Genomic DNA, 20,323 nt, shown 5'->3' with positions numbered 1-20,323 from the left:
CTTTCCAAAGCTTTATTGTCAGAAGTTCTATTCTCCCCCGCCCCCGTACTGGGGATTGAATTGAGGGACACTTAACCACTGAGCCACAACCCCAGCCATTTTTATGTTTTATTTTGAGACAGGGTTTCACTAAATTGCTTAGTGAACATTGCCTTGCTATGTTGTTGAGGCTGGCTTTGAACTCACGGTCTGCCTGCCTTGGCCTCCCAAGCTGCTGGGATTATAGATATCCATCACCATGCCTGGCTATTGTCACAAATTCTTTATCTAAAGGTTGGGAGTGTAGCTCAGTGATAGAGTACTTACCAAACACATGAAGGCCCTGGATTTGATCCCTAGCACTTCAATAAAAAACAAGTTTTATCAACTATAAGTCGGAGTACCCAAAATACTGTACAAATACAATTAAATCAACTTGGCTAAGTTCAAGGTGCACTATTCCTTGATTTGTAACATATTTCCATTAGACCAGACTTCTACAACCAAAATAAAATTCTTACCCTGGCTTCCAAAAGTGTGACATCCATTCCAAAACTTTGTAGTTGTCGAGCTGCTGCCAAGCCTGAGACTCCAGAGCCTATAATAATTACCTTTCCTGTCTTTTTCGCTAAAAGCAAAAAGAACAACAAAAATTAAAATGTTTTGTTGTAATTAGTTGGGTACATAGTTTTTTTTCCTCATGAAAATCTCTGGATTCTTAACATATCACAATGTCTTAAAAGTACATCAATTATTTTCAAAATATGGAAACTATCTGAAAATAAAGTTGACAAATATCTGAAGTTTATAAAACACTAATTCAATGTTGAACATTAATAAATCAAATTCCTTCTCTTGAGATTTACTTTCTCATTATTTTAATCCCATGTTTCAGACTCTATCCTGGATATGCTATGAACGACTGGTTTCATTACCTCATAATTGTATGAAGACAATTTTGGGTGTGAGCTATTTACATTCAGCTCTATTTTTTTGTCTTAAGTTGGTATTCCTTTTGGAAGAATAATTAAAGCATGGAAAATCAGGCCAGGCTCGGTGGTGCACACCTGTAATCCCATCGTCTCAGGAAGCTGAGACAGGAGGATCATGAGTTCAAAGCCAGCCTCAGCAACTTAGCAAGGCCCTAAGCAACTATTCAGTGAGATCCTGACTCCAAATGGGCTGGGGATGTGGCTCAATGGTTATGCCCCTGGATCCAATCCCTGGTACCAAAACAACAATTAAATAAATAAATGCAATAGTTGGGAGCAGTGGCACACAATCGTAACCCCAACAACTTGAGGCAGGAGGATTGCAAGTTGAAGGCCAACCTCAGTAATTTAGTGAGGCCCTCAGCAACTTAACAAAGCCCTGTTTCAAGATTGAAATTAAGGGCTGAGGCTGTGGCTCTGTGGTGGAGTGCTTGCCCAACATGCATAAGGCCATGGGTTCGATCCTCAGCACCAAATTAAAAATAAATAAATAAACAAAAAAAAAATAAAGAAACTGTGTCCAACTACAACTAAAAAATAATTTTAAAAAATTGAAATTAAAAAGGGCTGGGATGTGGCTCAGTGGTAAAACACTCTGCCCACCCCTGGGTTCAATCCCCAAAATCCCCTCCCCATTTTTAAAAAAGCATTAATTCTCAAAATATCCCTCTCTCCTGAATTCCTGACAGACATTGTCCAAACACTGTGAAAGGGACAAACTGTATATTTGTTTTAAAAGCAAATGAGAGGAAAAGAATCTCAAGCCTCCTGCTTGCATAACTAACTTCTTTCATTTTTTTAAAACACTTGTTTTATTAATTCTATTTTTTTAACTTAGAAATCCTATTTTTTCTAAGTACCTATCAAACTAGAACTTAAGGAAATGTATATTTAAAATTTTTAAAATGTTATTTATAAAAAAAACTTCAGACTATTTTGACAAATATAGATTTACAAATCAAAATTAAATACTAACAACATCATAGATATAAAAGGTGGTCCTAGATTTATAGCTAAAAATTATTTATAACTAAAATACATTGGCTGGGTAAGTCCTTACTTGGTAGTGGTTTTATCCTCTTATAGATGCCAAAGTTGATAAGACCATGACGCTCTAAATAACTGTGAACTCGGTGGACAAGCACAGTATCACCTACATAAATAAATAAATTTAAAAATATGTTTATGTTTGAAGCAGTTTAAACAGAAACCTCTTCTTACACCTCTATTTCTCCATCATGAAATCACTGAATACACTTTTCCCATAAATTTCAAGTCATGTGACTCCTTAAGTGGAAAAGTGATTCTTCAGAGCTTTTAGTCTATGAGGAGTCCAAAATGTACATCATATAATTTGTAATTTTTAAAAATGGCATTCCATTATGGAACAAATGAAGGATCAATCTTTGAAAATAGTTGTAATGCTCCGTTTACTTTGGTAAAATTTTCATAAGACTTTGTTAGTGACAAATGAGAAAAGAAAACCAGACCAGCTATCAAGAGCCAAGAGAGATAGGTCAAAGCTGGGTAACAGTCTAGAAAAATTATTTTAAAATCTCTTGAACTCATTTGTTGACACAACTTAAAGATCAGGAAAACAAAAACAGAAAAGAAGCTGGGCACAGTGGTGCACACCTGTAATCCCAGCAACCCAGGAAGCTGAGGCAGGAAGATCGCCAAGTTTGAGTCCAGCCACAGCAACTTAGCAAGACCCTGTCTCAAAACAAAATAAAAGAAAGGCATGCGGATGTAGCTCAGTGGTGAAGCATCTCTGGGTTCAATCCCCAGTACCAAAAATAAATAAATAAATAAAATTAAAAAAACTGCACAGAAAACAGGTTTTATATAAGGTTCACTGTTGTACAGCACAAGATGAAATAAAATATGAATGAAAAAATTAGCAAGAAACCAAGAGGCTCCAGAAGGAAGCATTAATTTTAGCAATAAGGTCCCAAAATTAGTCCTAGTGAGCATGCTACTTACTGTTATAAGGTGCTTCCAACTGTTGCAGTGTAGCTTCAAACGTCAGCTGAATCTTTGGATTATCCAACCACAACTGCAACTATATTTAAATGATATAAACTGTATTATATAAGCTGTATTATAAATGATATAAACTGTATTATGCCACTTGACCATCTACAAAATCATCTTTAAGACCTCAAACACAAACTTTATTTTCAAACAATGAAGTTTTATTCCTGAGAAAGAAATTGATAAAACACAAAACCATGCCAAATGAGTGAATTATTAAAGAAGCTGGGGAAATTTAGCCTAAAAAGGAACAATACTAGTAACTTACCAAAGTCATACAGCAGTAGGAAAAAAATAGGATTTAAACCTTATTTATTTACTTGATTCCAGAAATACTGAGTAGATGAAATCCCCAAAACTTTATAATAATAATAATAAATTAGAAATGCAGAAGTAGGGGAGAGAGGGGTGAAGGATAACTTCTGCTTTTGATCTATAAAACTAAATGAGTTGGTGTGCTATTCACTGAAAGAAGAAATCAGGAAATGAGTCTGGTAATAGGGCAAACAAGAGGAGGTATAAAATAGGCAGCTCAGAGGAAGTATGAAGCCAAACATGCAGAAGAGGGCTTTAAGAAAAAAAAGAGGAAAAAAAAAAAAAAAGAAGAGGAGAGAATCTCAGAGAAGTCCCAAGCAGCTCACATAATGGCTGATTTTAAGGATACACCTAGAAAAAAATACATCAGAGATGACAACTATGGAGGCAGGAGACAAACCAAAACCTGTGTTACAGAAGCCAAAGGAGTAGTGTGTTAAGGGAAAAAGGAGCAGTCTATTATTTCAAATACTGCTGACAAAACAGTAAGAGGAGAAATGAAAAAAAATATATGGTATAGTTAAAGGGTTTAAATAGGAATTCTCTTTAGAGTAATATATATGTGTGTGTATTTGTAAAATACAAAAGAAACTAAACACCACTGTATGAAAGTCTTAGCTAAAAGTCAATAAATACTATTCTAGGGGACTGGGGATGTGGCTCAAGCGGTAGTGCGCTTGCCTGGCATGCATGCGGCCGGGGTCCAATCCTTAGCACCACATACACACAAAGATGTTGTGTCCGCCGAAAACTAATAAAAAAAATAAATAAATACTAAAATTCTAAAAAAAAAAAAAATACTATTCTATATACAAGGTTTCAACCAAGGAGGAGTTAATTTGGCTAGATGTAAATAAACTAAATTACAAAGGGATATGTCCAAATCCATATAGACACTCTACTTTGCTCTGTGGCCACATTAAGGGAATTCCTCACATACACACTGGGCCTAAGTTCCCGAACTCTCACACAAACTTCTAACCTATAAAATAAAATTCAGTTCTAGTTCAATAATCCTAAATGGTAGTTTTAAAATCAGGAGGCAAAATATGCCATTTAAGATTTGAGAACTAGCGCCGGGCACGGTGGTACACATCTGTAATCCTGGTGTCTAGGGAGGCTAAGGCAGGAGGATCACAAGTTCAAAGCCAGCCTCAGTAAAAGCAACGCACTAAGCAACTCAGTGAGACCCTGCCTCTAAATAAAATACAAAATAGGGCTGGGGCTATTGTGACTCAGTAGTTGAGTGCCCCCAAGTTCAATCTCTGGTATCAACGCCCCCCCAAAAAAAGATTGGAGAATTGACAAATGATACTCCCCCCTCCTTTAACTTTAACCTGGGTCAACTGTTCCCCAAAGCGTGACTTTTAGTCACAGGCCCAAGTAAAAATTGAAAACTCTCTTCAGATGAAACAAAAACATGAAAACTTATCTAAAAATCCAATTGGATCAAATACTGATAAGTGACACACAAATGTTGGTTCATTTATAAGACAAAGGAGCCTCAGAAGTACATACTTAAGAACTTTTCACTCTCTTAAGCAAACAAAACAAACAAAAAAAAATCACCCTGTCTTTTCTGTTACAAAAACTCAGTAATATCTACCAACCACTCTAGCCAAATGATACTTAACCCAAATTTAGCAGTGATTTTGCAATCTAACAGAAAAATTAATCAAAGACGGTTAAAAGACATGCTAAATGACTTCTCTAAAATAGCTGAAATCTCTATTTCCACCTTACATTACCCTCGATACAACTATATGCTCTAAATAGCACTTTGCTGCCTATCTTCTATAGTTAAAGTTTGTTTGTTTCTTGCAGTACCAGGAATTGAACCCAGAGCTTTATTCATGCCAGTCAAGCACTCTACCACTGAGTTACACCCCCTAATTCTATGGCTAAAGAATTTTTGATGAGGGCTGGGGTTGTGGATCAGCGGTAGAGTGTTCACCTCGCATGTGCGAGACCCTGGGTTCACTCCTCAGTACCACATAAAAATAAAAAAGTGTAATAAAAGTACTGTGTCCAACTATAACTAATGAATAAATTTTTTTAAAAAATTGATGAATAAGAGACATGAAAGAAAAATTCAAGAATACTAATTCATGTAAAAAAGCAGTAGTCTCATTAATCCAAGAAATAAAAAACAGTAGTATAGATTATCATTGTTTTAATAACAAAAACAGGGGCAGCATCTATAGATGAATGGATTAAGAAAACATGGCATATATACATTGGGGTCTTACTTAGTCATAAAAGAATGAAATCATGGTATTTGCCAAAAAAGAGAACTGGAGAACATCATGCTAAGTGAAATAAGCCAGACTCAGAAAATCAAGGGTTGATTGTTCTCTTGTATATGAAAGCTAGAACAAAATAAAGGGGAAAGGATGGATATCAAGATATAGGGAAGATCAGGGAGTAAAAGAAGGGATCGAGAAGGATGGGAAAGGGAAAGAAATGCAGGATGAATTTAACAAAACCACACTATGTGCATATGAAAATATATCACAGGGAATTCCACATTTTGGATATGTACAAAGCACCAATTAAAAATAAATAAAGGAAGATCAGTAGAATAGAGGAAAGAGGGGGAGGAGGATGGGATTAAAGGAGGGCAGGGAACTAGGGCCAAAATGAAATAAATCAAGTTCAATCAAAATAGGATTTTGTTGAAATGAACTCAACTACTGTGTGTGTGACTATAATGCTCTGATACCAAAAATAGAAAAGAAAGAAGAGAAGATAGAGAAAAGTAAACAGAACAGGGATGGGCACTGGGGATGTTGACTGGTTCAGCCCTTCTGGGAGCAATCTAGCAATAGGTATCAAAACTTAAAAGCATTCACTCTTTGACAAATTAGTTTTTCTTTGAGATCTGTAATATACGGAAATAATGCCCCAGATAGAGTAAAGGATGTATGAGGTTCTTCAGAAAGGCAAAAATGAAAATTTAAATGTCTAATGATTAAATTAGAATCCAACTGGCAACCGGACATTGTATAGATCTTAATCATTCAGCCAGAGGAAGCTGACCTAGGTGATGAGAATACAATAAGCGTTTCACTTATCTTAGAAGGAAAGACAAAGTGACTGTTTCAACAAGTTTTTTCTTGGGCTGGATTTACAGCTCAGTGGCAGAGCACTTGCCTAACATGCACAAGGTGCTGGGTTCAATTCCCAGCATCAGACACAAGAAAAATGATTGAATATTTAAATAAATATACCTTAATGTGGGCTGGGGTTGTGGTACAGCGGTAGAGCGCTCGCCTAGCTCGGGCGAGGCCCTGGGTTAGATCCCCAAAACCACATAAAAATATAAAGATATTGTGTCCAACTACAACTAAAAAATAAATATTAAAAAAAGATACCTTAATGTACACTATGAGGTATGAAAAGGATCCACCAAAATGGATATAAATAGGACCTCAATTTATAGAAACAAAAATTTCATATATATTTTTTTAAATACCCAAACAAAAAGCCACTAATTTTTAACAATGGTTATCTCTGGAGTAATAGTATTACAAACCATTTTAAAATTCTTTCCTTTTTTTTCTCCATATTCTCTACAAAAATCATTTGTAGTTTTCATAATCCAGTTGGAAAAAGGCTAGCATGGAAACTTACTGTACGATTTCTAATGAACAGAAAAACCTTCTGGGTCTGCTGAGGCCCACTGATGATGTCTGGAAAACAAGCTGCTTCCTGAGAGGTCATCCGGTCATGAGGAAGTCTGCTCTGGAAAGCTGCACCCTCCACACCTAGCAAAGAAAGCAAAGGTCTGCTGGGAAAAGCGCAATTAGGTACAAAACCACGGATGATGATATCGTGAACTCCTTTTATACCTGAATAATTCTGTGGCGTTTTGCCTCATTCACAGACTGATCTCACCTCCTTTAAAAACCAACTTTCAATTTGTTTCAAAAGCTGAAACTTCCTTACAAATCAGCTACTCAGCATGCCCAAGTAAACATTTATTAATGAGTGAAATAATACATAAGGTATTTAGAATATTTTCTTCATCCACAAAATAACTATAATACTGGCTGATGTTCTAAAATTAGCATCACTAGTGGTGTAGAATAAAATCTAAAAGTGAAGAACCAGCCAGGTACGGTGGTGCACTCCTGTAATCCCAGCAACTCGGGAAGCTGAGGCAGGAAGACAGCAAGTTCGAAGCCAGCTCCAGCAACTTAGCAATGCCCTAAGCTACTTAAACAAGACCCTGTCTCAAAATAAATAATAAAAAGGGCTGAGGATGTGGCTCAATGATAAGTCCCTCTGGATTCAATCCTTAGTACCAAACAAACAAAAATCCAAAATACAAACAACAACAAATGATAAATAAATAAAAGAATAAGATTAAAGGGAATATATACTAACAGGAAAGTGAGAGGCTATGAAGTTGAAAACACAATTGCATGCCTTCTTTTAGGGTTATAGCATGTAACAGAAAGATGATGCTAAATACATGATTCCATCAATAGCAGCATCCATCAGCATCAATATTCAATTTTGGCAAAGAGTGACAGAAATTAAGCAGACTACAGTGATAAGTCAGAAGAATGCAAGGACTTCACTCTTGCTGGCAGAAAACATTAAAGATGCTTTACTATACACTACATTAAAAGTATATTACCATATGTGCTACATAGTACATTTAGTGTACACATACACTATATACAAGTAAAATCTTGTTTTGAAATTCTTTAAATTGGTTAGTAAATATTTTTATAAGCTGGTGGACACGGACATCTTTAGAAATATCTAATTTACAAATATTATGCTCATTTCCAAGATCATCTTATAAAGATGTAGTAATCACTAGCTTATAAAAATACAGGGCTGAGAGTGTAGCTCTCTAGTACACAGCATGCTTAGCATGAGCAAGGCCCTGGGTTCAATCCCCAACATTAAAAAAAAAAAAAAAAAAGAATTTAAAGAATTTCAAAATTCAAAACCGTTGAAGTAATTATATATAAGTAACAAAACAGAGACCAGATGTCTGTATTTAATCATTTTACATAACACAAGAGGAATTAGTAAAATTAGGAGATAGAACAAGACAGGTGAAGATGTAACTCAGATAACTATTAGGTTATTGAGGGGTCTGTTTCCATAATGACACTCAAATGGCAAATACTACCTAGAAAAAAATAATGGTTAATAAAGAGATTATGCAAAAATGATGCTAACAGGGCTACATATTAACACTGTTCTTAGGGACAAGGAGAAAAGGCTATTCATACTCTATAGATAATGAGCATAAACACTGTTTCGCATTATTAAACCAAGTCAACAATCCTTAAATTTAATTCATTATATCATAAAATTAAAGACTGTCAGGGAAAAAAGAAACAATCAGGAAGAGCCACAATGCTGCAGGTAAAGCACGAAATTAAGAAAAGAAGAAATGCTCATTATCAGGGGTAAGAGTTGTTCCCCAAAATGGGAAATGTCCTAAAACTATATAGCTTTGATGTCCCCAGTCTCTATCTCCAAACCAAAATAAATTAAACAAAAACCAAAAATCTAAGACCAAAACCATCTCACATTATAAGGAACACTATTACCTCACAATAATCCTGAATAATCGAACCAAATACCTCTTTTTTATGAAAAAGAAAAAATTCCCACTGGGGACTGAACCCAGCCAGAGAAACCACTGAGCTGTATCTCCAGGCCTTTATATTTTGAGACAGGGTCTCATTAAGTTGCTGAGGCTGACCTTAAACTTGTGATCCTCCTGCTTCAGCCTCCCAAGTAGCTGGGAATACAGGTATGCACCAATGTGTCCAGTTACCAAATATCTCTTAATAGGTTACACATTGGTATACATTTTATGTGTATGCTATTAACATGAAAATCACTTATTCCTATTAAATTACACTTTTTCCTGCCAAAAACAGGAGTTTTTTTTTTTCTTGGCCATATAATCTATATGTTTAACAGGTAGTTGGTCAAGGAAAATTCTACTACAAAAACTATTTTTCCATGAAAGCCAGAATAGCCATGTGGGGGGAAAAAAAAAAAAGCCCACTAGATTTCATATTATATTTGGTTCCTCATTTAAATGTCCTTACCAAAAATCACTCTAGTTTCCTAACTTTGAGAATATGTAACAAGAATTGTTACAATGTTATAAATGTTACTTACATAAGTCATTCATGTGTCAATTTCTAAGTAACTCTCTAAGTTAAAACATCAAAACTTTAAACAAATGCAATTAAAGAAGTTATCAGCTGTGAATTATCATATACCTGAACTAATACTCTCTTCCATCTTTCTTTATTTTTCCCAGCACTGGGGATTAAAACCTAGCACACTCTACCACTAAGCTACATCCCCAGTCCTCTTTTTTATTTTCTATTTTGAAACAGGGTCTTATTAAACTGTCCAGACTATTGGCTTCAAACTTGTATTTCTCCTGCCTCTGCCTCCCAAACTGCTGGAATTATAGGCATGCACGACTGCTATGATTGGCCCCTTTTTCAAAGAAAAAAAAAAAAAAGTTGATTTGGAACTAAATCAAAACATCCTTTTTTGTAGGATATTTCCAAAGTGTAGTAGTAGACTACTTTGGGTAATCCAACTCATAAGTTATCTCCTTTACTGAAAAAACCTTTTAGAATACAATTGATGTTAACAATATATTCATTATTTAAATAAGTATCAATAGTACATATAATTCAGAAGAAATTTACATTTACTCTGGAACACAGTTTTGCGCTTTGTTGTGTAAATGCGTTTAACAAAATCTAGTATTCTGGAAATTTAGAGTGTTTCAAAGATGCTAAAATTTTCAGAGGCTCCAAGGCTGACTACATATCAGTTTCCCTTCTGTTCAATTCCTTCCAGCTCATCACTTCACACAAGTAATTCCAGTATCACCTCCAGAATGTAATCATGCTAAGGCAGAACTGTCCTTTCTATTCAATAGTTTGACTCGCTCACGCTCTCTGAAAACATTTAGGCGAATAACTTAGACCTTTTTGGGTAGGCCAACTAGAGAGGAAGAAGAGGGAGGAAAGCAGGGGAAGTTGAGATTATAGGCCCTCTATTCTATGAAATCATTTCCCCAATTCAGATAAGATACAGGTAGCATTTTGATTAGAGTAAGGTAATGGAAGGGGGGAAGACCTCCATGAAAAATTACTTGCCTTTGACTTTTTAACTAAAGTAGATAAATTTACTACAACTAGATTTCTGAGAAGTATGAAAACAGAAGCCCAATAAGAGACATATAATAAGGTTATTTAAAATTAGTGAACTAGAAATGCACCATAACAAGACCTATAATTGTTAAAAAATAAAATAAAATAAGAAGAATAGTAGGAGAAAGAAAAGAAAAAATGGAGAATCATGATTTTTTTCTATACTTCAGATTTTGCATTTTTGGGGTAAATGCCTATCTTAAATTAACCTAGTGGTGTAAGCAATGGTCTACGCACCAAGTGGTAAGAATCCCTGGACTCTCACTCCTCTACAACTATTGTTTCATCATTGGCTGAGTCACTAAACCTCTTTGGATTTTAGGTTCTAATCCATGAAATAAGAGGAATAGAATGCTGCTTAGTGAAGACAGGATGCTAGACAAGATGGCCCCAAGATCCCTTCTAGAGCCAAGATTGGGATGTACACAACCAAGTTGAGGTGGATTTTAAAGAAGTCAAGCCCCTAGCTGCAAGATACCCATGAGGGGTCATCCAGCTTCATCAAGAGAAGAAAGCTGATCACCTGTATGCACATTTTTAATACTAATGGATTGTCTCAAAAAAACAAACTTCAGAACATGACAAGGACCCGAAGAAAGAGCCTGAAGGGTTCCGAACAGTTACCACCACTCCTGGAAATTCCTTAAAAGTCATGTTTTACTAACAGTAAGAAGCAACACCATTTCACATAAAAGTCCAGTTACTTTCAGCAACAAACCACATTGTTTACTTTAAGTAAAAAAGCAAATATTTTGATAAAAACAAAACAAAAAAAACAACAAAATTCAAATTATTTGAGATTAAAGCTCTAAAAGCTTTCCCTGATCCTCAACAGTTCCATTTAAGTGTTCTTGATCCATCTTCATAGATAACAGTACTACATCAGAATTGTAATTTCTCCAAGAAAAGCGTGTACTGAGTATCAATCTCTGGTCCTTAGGATAGCATTTAAAGAAGTAGACTTCTAACATTCTGGATCTCTTTCACTACCAACTACTGTATAAACACAGAACTACCTTTGATCCAAGAGAATAAGATACAAATACTTTCTGGCCTGCTATATGCACACTGCAACAGACAGTAATTTTAAAGTAGATTTAATAGAAAGTGACAACCTCCAACAAAGAAGTAATACCTATTCCAAATCTATCAAATGGTATATATAAACCAGCTTGAAGAACTGGAACACACAAAAACATCCTTCAAAGGATGAAATCCAAACACTACTTTGGGTTCCTGGAACAAACTGTTTCAGAAGGTGGCCCCTATAATTTTTTTTACTTTTTTCTAGGAGTAAAAATTTCTGAAAAGTGCTCTCAGTAGACTTTTTTTTTTAAGATAATTTTCACTTGAGATAAACTGTAAATTAACTATATAACATCAATAGAAAAAAATAGTTCCCAACACCATGTATCAACCTTATCTAAAAATATGTCACTTGGGGCTGGGGATGTGGCTCAAGCGGTAGCGCGCCCGCCTGGCATGCTTGCGGCCCGGGTTCGATCCTCAGCACCACATACCAACAAAGATGTTGTGTCCGCCGAGAACTAAAAAATAAATATTAAAAATTCTCTCTCTCTCTCTCTCTCTCTCTCTCTCTCTCTCCCCTCAAAAAAAAAAAATGTCACTTGCCTACATAGTGTGCCTGACTAGTCCTAGCATACTTCTTTTTTTTTTTTTTTAACTTTCAAGTCCGTGGCATTTCTATGCATACTGCTACTCTTCTTTTTAAGGGTCCCATGATTCCTAAGTGTTTTACATCATGTTTATTTTTACTGCAAAGACTGCTAGTGAGAAAAGTATTCGCCATCTCCTCAAAAACATGAAGAAGAGCGGAGGGCTGAGACCGGCCTGAGGACTTCAACAGGTTTTGCTTGCCTTTATTCTGGCCACACTCTCTCCTATCAGACTACTCTGTCCTGTGGGTCACATTTCCCCTGCACTCTGGCTAAAATGTGGATACCACAGCCAAAAACACTTGCAAGCATCAATTCCTGACTTGGCGGCTCTTGCTACTAAGTGGCAAGCATCTAGTGCCACCCTCACCTGATGCTTGGCCGTCTCCATACCCTCCAGAACTGTCGTCTTGAAGTCCTCCTGCTTGCCCTGTGGAAGGAAAGAGGAGAACTCAGGGACCTTACTCCATAAATTAAGATAATATCTGGACATAAAGGCCTAACAGTTGGTGACTCATGAATTCACCACCAACTAGTAAACCCAGATTCAGAGAACTCCTTCTTCTGGAATCAAGGCCCAGAGTATTACATCATAATCTTCCAAATCCTGGTCAGGAAATTTCAACTTTACACGCTGCTTCTTGTTAAGTCAGTGGAACAAAGTACATGGTATTTCTAATCACTAAATTCTTGCTGTCAGTCTTATTTACTAAGGGTTAATTGGGGAGGAGAAATGGATTCTAAACGCCTTTGGTAAGAAAATGGGTATGAAATGGGCTCTAGCACCTGGAGTTGCAACAATTCAACATCAACTCAATAGTTGTTTAACTTTCTATCTAAAAAAGTTAAACATGAAGACAACAAGCAAAAGACTGATAATGAAAAAAGTTTACTTCTCAAAGCAAAGAACACAACTTAAAGATTCAGCTCCAGAATTAGTTTCACTTACTACACACAGGAGATAGTACTAGAGCTGAATATGCCAATGCTTCTTTAGTAAATACAACTTCAGAACATATTCCAAGACACCCTATCAGAGGCCAAGTACTGCAGATACACATGCACTTATGGGTGGTATAAAGGGAGGCAGGTGAGATCCTAAAGGAACTTCTAACTTGAGCTACACAATAAGCCTTGTTAAGAAATCTTCCTTCTTTGATTAATGTGTAGGAGTAATGTCAAGAAAAGAATCAAAGCTGGAAAATTCAATCTGAAAAAATCAGGATAGATTGTCTTCCAGACGCTTCCAAAATCTTTTACCAAGACAGATACTATAATCCTCTTAAGCCTCTAGCCCCCAGTACACTACAGGAAAACTACAGCATGATCTTTTGGAAGATATGAAAACACCATTTCCCACTGATCTATACCTGGAAAAGCTTCATTAATTAAACAGTCTATTTTAAACCATACAGTCCAACTAGAAAGCAGATTGACTGTTCTACCACTTGAATTAGAAGGGAGTAGTAAAATCAAACCAAGCTAGCCCCATAAAAATGCTCCAAGGTCTGTGAGACTTTGAATGACATCTTCATCCTTAAACACATTATTTACAAATAAAATTGATTTTTTATAATATCAGAATATGCTCCTAGAAGTTATATACTCTGTACAAAGAATCTTTTTCTATGATTATTTTACTACGCTGTTGTCTAAAAAGTCCTCTAGGCTCTAGAAGGGTAGGCTCAGATAAGGCATAATGTATGTGATCTGTTGTTTATAACCCTTGGAAAATAGCATATGATCATTAAGAGAAGATCCAATTCCTAAATCCAATCTGCAAACTTATCTTGAAAATGCAGGCCCTACATTTATTTTTATTTTTTAAATTATTATTATTATTATTATTATTATTATTATTATTTTAGTTGTAGATGGACACAATGCCTTTATTTTTATTTTTATGTGGTGCTGAGGATTCAAACTCAGAGCCTCACACACGCTAGGCAAGCACTCTACCACAGAGCCACAACCCCAGCTCAGGCCTTACGTTTTAAATTATAAAGTTTAAATAAGAAACAATAAGTTCTGGATTTATTCTTTAAAAAAAAAAAAAGTTGTCATTGTTTTGTTTGATTTCCAATAGAACCAAGCTGGATAAGAATACTAAACAGTATTTGGTGGGGGGATGGATTCAGAACAGTGAAACAAACAGAGTTTGAAGAAGAACATTTAGACATTAGGAATAACATTTTCTCTCTCAAATGATTCTCCTGATTTGGCAAGAATGAAAGTAAAAATCTCTTGTCACCTTACCACTACTAAAAAATTAGATAAATAAAACGAAAAACACTGTCAACCTCACCATTCAGTCTGAATTACTTTATCCTTCCTATTCCTATCATTTTCCTTATTTTCAAACTATATGTCACACAATACTCTACTTAGTTCATGTTAACCTACAGAAGGTAGATACGACTGACTTCTCCTTTTTTGTGAGTCAATGATAATTAACAGAAATGCGTATTTCTTACTCCTAACTTAGGTGTTTAAAAAAAAAAGGGCAGGGGTAATAAGAACAATAATGGTACAACAAGGCAAGGTAAGGTGATCTTTTTTGATATATACATATCATATACTTATTACACAATATATATATGTATACATATGTAAGAAATTTTTATAAAGTACTTTTCTGGGCTGGGTTTGTGGCTCAGTGATAGAGCACTTGTCTAGCATGTGTGAGGCACTGGGTTCAATTCTCAGCACCACATATAAATAAATAAATTAAATAAAGGTCCATCAAAAACTAAATTTTTTTTTTAAAAAAAGTACTTTTCTTTAATTTAAAAAATACTTAAAAGAGAAAAATGGAAAATATTCAAAACCCAGGGTAGATTTTTAACATAACACTAAGAAGTCAAGAAATGAAATTCCAAAGGATTATTTAAGCAGAAAAACAGAATGAAACAATAGAAGGTAGTGTAAACATAAAAAGTGATGGAAAACAAAACTAAAAAGTGCTTAAAATAAGCTTAAGGAAAAAGATACTTTCTTTTTTCCTGATAAGAGTCTAACTTGTTTAGAAATAACAGGATGAGGTTGCTTATTTCCTCTCATGGGTACTGAAGAAGCCTATTTTTCCAAAGAGCTGAAAAGGGTCATCTTTGTTAGAGGTATTATAGACCAATTCTTCATCATTTTAATTATAGCACACAAACATTTGCAGTTAACTTTCCATCCAGTGTTTCTGAGTAGCGCACATATATAATACCAATGCCTTATTCACCAGCTTCCAAGGCTTTTCCAAGTGAAGACCCTATTTCTGACAGTGACACAAAGACATATCAGCAGGCAAGCATGGCTGTTATCTTCCATGAATACAAGTTCAAAACCGAAATGAAAATATTCAAAAGCAACTTTTTAATATCAACTCAATTTTGACTTCCTTTTGTTTCATCACAAGCCCTTCCCCCCACCATACACCCTCAAGTTTTAAAGTAAAGCTCTTAAATATTCAGGTTATTTGTGCATATCTTCTCCAAACTGAAAATCAAATCCTTTTGGTTTATCTTACACAAAAGCCTTTCTTTCAGTTGTCTTTCATCAGATCTGATTAGAAGTGTTTCAGTTATAGTCATATGCTGGATGCTTTCTCATCTTGATTCAAATATTCAAGAGATCACTTTTTTCAACACCCCCTTTTTTTGGCAGGGTATGGGGGTACTGGGATTAAACTCAGGGGCACTCGACCACTAAGCCACATCCCCAGCCCTATTTTGTATTTTATTTGGAGACAGGGTCTCAATTGCTTAACACCTTGCTCTTGCTTGAGGCTGGCTTTGAACCTGCAATCCTCCTGCCAAAGCCTCTCATGACACAGGTGTGCACCACCGCCCAGATCCCAGCCCTTTTAATTTTGACAAGAGTCTCACTAAGTTGCTGAGGCGGTCCTTGAACTTTTGGTCCTCCCGTGTCAGGTTCTCTAGCCACTGGGATTACAAGCATGCGCCCCCGTGCCCAGCTCTTCCAACATCTTAAAGGAAGCCTATGTTGACTTTCAAATACTTAGGCAAGCATGGAGATAAGAATCATTGGTTTGCCATTCCTAGGAACTTCAGTTCACATTTGACTAGCTTCTTGGAATAGCATTCGTATTTGGTAACTTTAGTGAACATTTTGAGAAACTAGTAAATCTTTTAGGAAGCATAATTTTTAGAGAAGAGCAATTATCAAAATGGCTATATTAGTGAAGGGAACAACATTTCAAAAGTTAAAACCATCTTTCAACACACAAATCTCCACTGTATTAACAAATCAGCTGAGTTTCTTATTTAATAATCTCACTAATTTGATGTTTATTGAATACCAATCAAAAACCATCACGTACCAATATTAAAGAATAGGTAAAGACCTTGTTTTCAAAGAGTGTGTAACTATTTGGGGAAAGATTCAAGCAATAAGGAAGCTAACCTTGAGAATCAAGGAAGCTTTTCTGCAAAAGTCCAGAGAACATTTGGTAGACAGAGAGGCAGTGAAAACACCACTATGGTTCAGAACACTCATAGAGGCAAAAGAAAAGCACAGATCTTAATGTGCAGTGCCATTAAGAACACAGCCTGGAAGAGCAGTGGGGAACCAAGCAGAGGGGGAAAAAGGGGTCACACCTTCGTGTCTAAACCAAACACTGATCTTAGCAGTAACCAGTGTGGGTGGGGTGGGGTGTGGGGGAGAATGCACAGAACCATGTAAGCTTTGGCAAGAAAGCAACAAAACAACTGGCCACCTTGTATCACACAGATTAGAGGAGACAAGTGACCTAGATAAAAGAGATTCAATCAAAAGGCTATTGAAATCATTTAGATCTTAAGTGAAATACACTTATAATAACATGGTTAAGTGGGTAAGGCATAGCAAATAAAAAAGATTACATAAGACAATTGACTTTAACAGACTTAGTAAAGAGGAATAAAGGTCATTCATGATGATTCAGGTTTTAATACAATGAACAAAATGGGAAACTTGGGAGATAAGCTAATAAAATCAAATGGAAATCTTCTAAAGATGGTTGGAAATTCAAGAACAGAACTCTGAAGTCAGAATGGGTCTTGAAAAGCCTTTAAAATAGCATGAAGGTAGTTAGCTCAGCAAGCTTGAGACAGTTATAACTGTATGATTAATCTCATGAGCATAGGAAAGTCATAGTTTCAAAAAGGAATTGGTTAAACAGAGACAACTGACCAAACAAAGGGGAAGGGGACATAAAACTGAGAAAGATAGTTGTAACTTTGTGGATTAGTCTCTGTGTCCTCTATTCTGTACCATTGGTCCAACCGCCTGTTTTGGTACCAGTACCATGCTGTTTTTGTTACTATTGCTCTGTAATATATTTCAAACTAATACTAGTTTGAAATCTAGTATTGCTATACCGCCTGATTCACACTTCCTGCTTAGAATTGCTTTTGCTATTCTGGGTCTTTTATTTTTCCATATGAATTTCATGATTGCTTTATATATTTCTACAAGAAATGCCTTTGGGATTTTGATTGGCATTGCATTAAACCTATAGAGAACTTTTGGCAATATCACCATTTTGATGATGTTAGTTCTGCCTATCCATGAACAGGGTATATTTTTCCATCTTCTAAGATCTTCTTCTACTTCTCTCTTTAGGGTTCTGTAGTTTTCATTGTATAAATCTTTCACGTCTTTTGTTAGGTTCATTCCCAAGTATTTTTTTTGAGGATATTGTGAATGGAATGTTTTTCCTCATTTCCATTTCAGAAGTTTTGTCGCTGATATACAGAAATGCCTTTGATTTATCACACTTCAGGTAGAGCCCTAAGAGTATACAAAGAACTCAAAATATTAGACAATAAGATAACAAATAACCCAATAAACAAATGGGCCAAGGACCTGAACAGACACTTCTCAGAGGAGGACATACAATCAATCAACAAGTACATGAAAAAATGCTCACCATCTCTAGCAGTCAGAGAAATGCAAATCAAAACCACCCTAAGATACCATCTCACTCCAGTAAGATTGGCAGCCATTATGAAGTCAAACAACAACAAGTGTTGGCGAGGATGTGGGGAAAAGGGTACTCTTGTACATTGCTGGTGGGACTGCAAATTGGTGCGGCCAATTTGGAAAGCAGTATGGAGATTCCTGGGAAAGCTGGGAATGGAACCACCATTTGACCCAGCTATTGCCCTTCTCGGACTATTCCCTGAAGACCTTAAAAGAGCGTACTACAGGGATACTGCCACATCAATGTTCACAGCAGCACAATTCACAATAGCTAGACTGTGGAACCAACCCAGATGCCCTTCAATAGATGAATGGATTAAAAAATGTGGCATTTATACACCATGGAGTATTATGCAGCACTAAAAAATGACAAAATCATGGAATTTGCAGGGAAATGGATGGCACTAGAGCAGATTATGAAGCTAGCCAATCTCTAAAAAACAAATACCAAATGTCTTCTTTGATATAATGAGAGCAACTAAGAACAGAGCAGAGAGAAAGAGCAGGAAGAAAAGTTTAACATTAAACAGAGACATGAGGTAGGAGGGAAAGGGAGAAAAAAAGGAAATTGCATGGAAATGAAGGGATACCCTCATTGCTATACAAACATATAAGAGGTTGTGAGGGGAATGGGAAAATAAACAAGGAGAGAAATGAATTACAGTAGATGGGGTAGAGAGAGAAGATGGGAGGGGAGGGGAGGGGGGATAGTAGAGAATAGGAAAGGTAGCAGAATACAACAGTTACTAATAGGGCATTATGTAAAATTGTGGATGTGTAACCGATGTGATTCTGCAATCTGCATTTGGGGTAAAAATTGGGAGTTCATAACCCACTTGAATCTAATGTATGAAATATGATATGTCAAGAGCTTTGTAATGTTGTGAACAACCAATTAAAAAAAAAAACTGAGAAAGGCAGGAGTTACTGGTAACCATCACCACTTCATGCTGCCTTTTCAAAAAGAGGATTATACATTTTTCTTTGTGTGTTTCTTTCCTGATACCTTTTTGACCATGACTCTTGGCAAAATAAATGGTCTTATACTATTAAGAAGAAATGTAAAAATGAAGTAAACTGGGCTAAGCTAATCAGAATGAAAAGGATCAGGGGTTCCTTTGAAGCACATAGAGACCCTTTAACTGCTAACAATGATCAGTTCTGGTCAACAGAATTATCCTAAATGAAATTCATTGGTTTCAATCAGAACAGCAATCCCAGGGTTAGACAGTACATAAACCCACCTTCTAAGGATCTAGAAAAGAGAAAAATGGTTCTGCTTGAAGTAGGAACCTGCCTGGAATTTCCACTGAACCACTGAAGAAGAAGAAATGAGAAACTTAGTAGCCAGGATCCTATCAAAAGTAAAGGGCTTACAAGTAAATCTTTTAGAAACTGATGGAGAGAATTTAAATTTTCACATGCTATTTACCTAAACATTCCAAAATAGGAATTTTCTTGATCCTACTTATTTTGCTGCAAAATTTGGTTCATAATTTACATTTCAAAATGTTTTAAAGAAAGTTTATAATGCAGATGCTATTAAATGTTGCCCAATTACCAAACTTAAGGTGATTTTTTTTTTGAGCAATTAAAAATAAAGCCTACTTTTTTACTTATTCACCTGTTTTTAAAATGGGCAATACATTAAACTTTTTTCTGGAGCTTCTATTAAAAGCACTCATCTAACATTAACAATGAGATGAATGAGTTTCCTAAACAGAATCCACTTTCCCTGCTCAAGGTAATAGCTTCTCAGAACTCTAGTTTTATCTGGATGTCAGTAGCCAAAGGCTCTCTTCCGCCTAAAATATGTCTTGGGTTTAATACTTTCAAGGAAGATACAATTTTCATGTTCTTCGATCTTCAAATAACATATATAATATATATATATATATATATAAAATATGTAATATATTATATATAATATATATATATATATATAAAGCAAACCCCTTCCACAAACTATCTTCAATTTTTAAAACCTCTGATCAGCAAACACAATAAAAAATGTTCCTATCTGTTATATCTCAACAGTTGATACATTAATTTCAATTATTCCCTTGAGAAGGAAAGGTCTATGTTATAAGTACCAATATTTGCCATTTTTCTCATGATTTAACAAAAAAGATTT

The 20,323-nt window shown here is 35.6% G+C and overlaps 1 protein-coding gene across 2 annotated transcripts in view; it reads right to left on the bottom strand.

The window, feature by feature from the left end:
• Kdm1a (lysine demethylase 1A) overlaps window positions 1-20,323 on the bottom strand; it is a 65,919-nt gene that overhangs the window by 28,344 nt on the left and 17,252 nt on the right. Inside the window, exons 3-7 of one of the 2 annotated variants that reach the window (XM_078025585.1) lie at window positions 12,587-12,646; window positions 6,954-7,087; window positions 2,955-3,033; window positions 2,032-2,124; window positions 501-607 (exon numbers count right to left, since the gene is read on the bottom strand). In XM_078025585.1, the coding sequence (XP_077881711.1) occupies window positions 501-607; window positions 2,032-2,124; window positions 2,955-3,033; window positions 6,954-7,087; window positions 12,587-12,646 (473 nt within the window). The remainder of the gene's footprint in view (window positions 1-500; window positions 608-2,031; window positions 2,125-2,954; window positions 3,034-6,953; window positions 7,088-12,586; window positions 12,647-20,323) is intronic. The other variant, XM_078025586.1, reaches the window with a different exon arrangement.

This window comes from Ictidomys tridecemlineatus, chromosome 11, assembly GCF_052094955.1.
Source record: "Ictidomys tridecemlineatus isolate mIctTri1 chromosome 11, mIctTri1.hap1, whole genome shotgun sequence".
Taxonomy (NCBI): domain Eukaryota; kingdom Metazoa; phylum Chordata; class Mammalia; order Rodentia; family Sciuridae; genus Ictidomys; species Ictidomys tridecemlineatus.
This window is presented reverse-complemented; position numbering and strand designations above follow the sequence as displayed.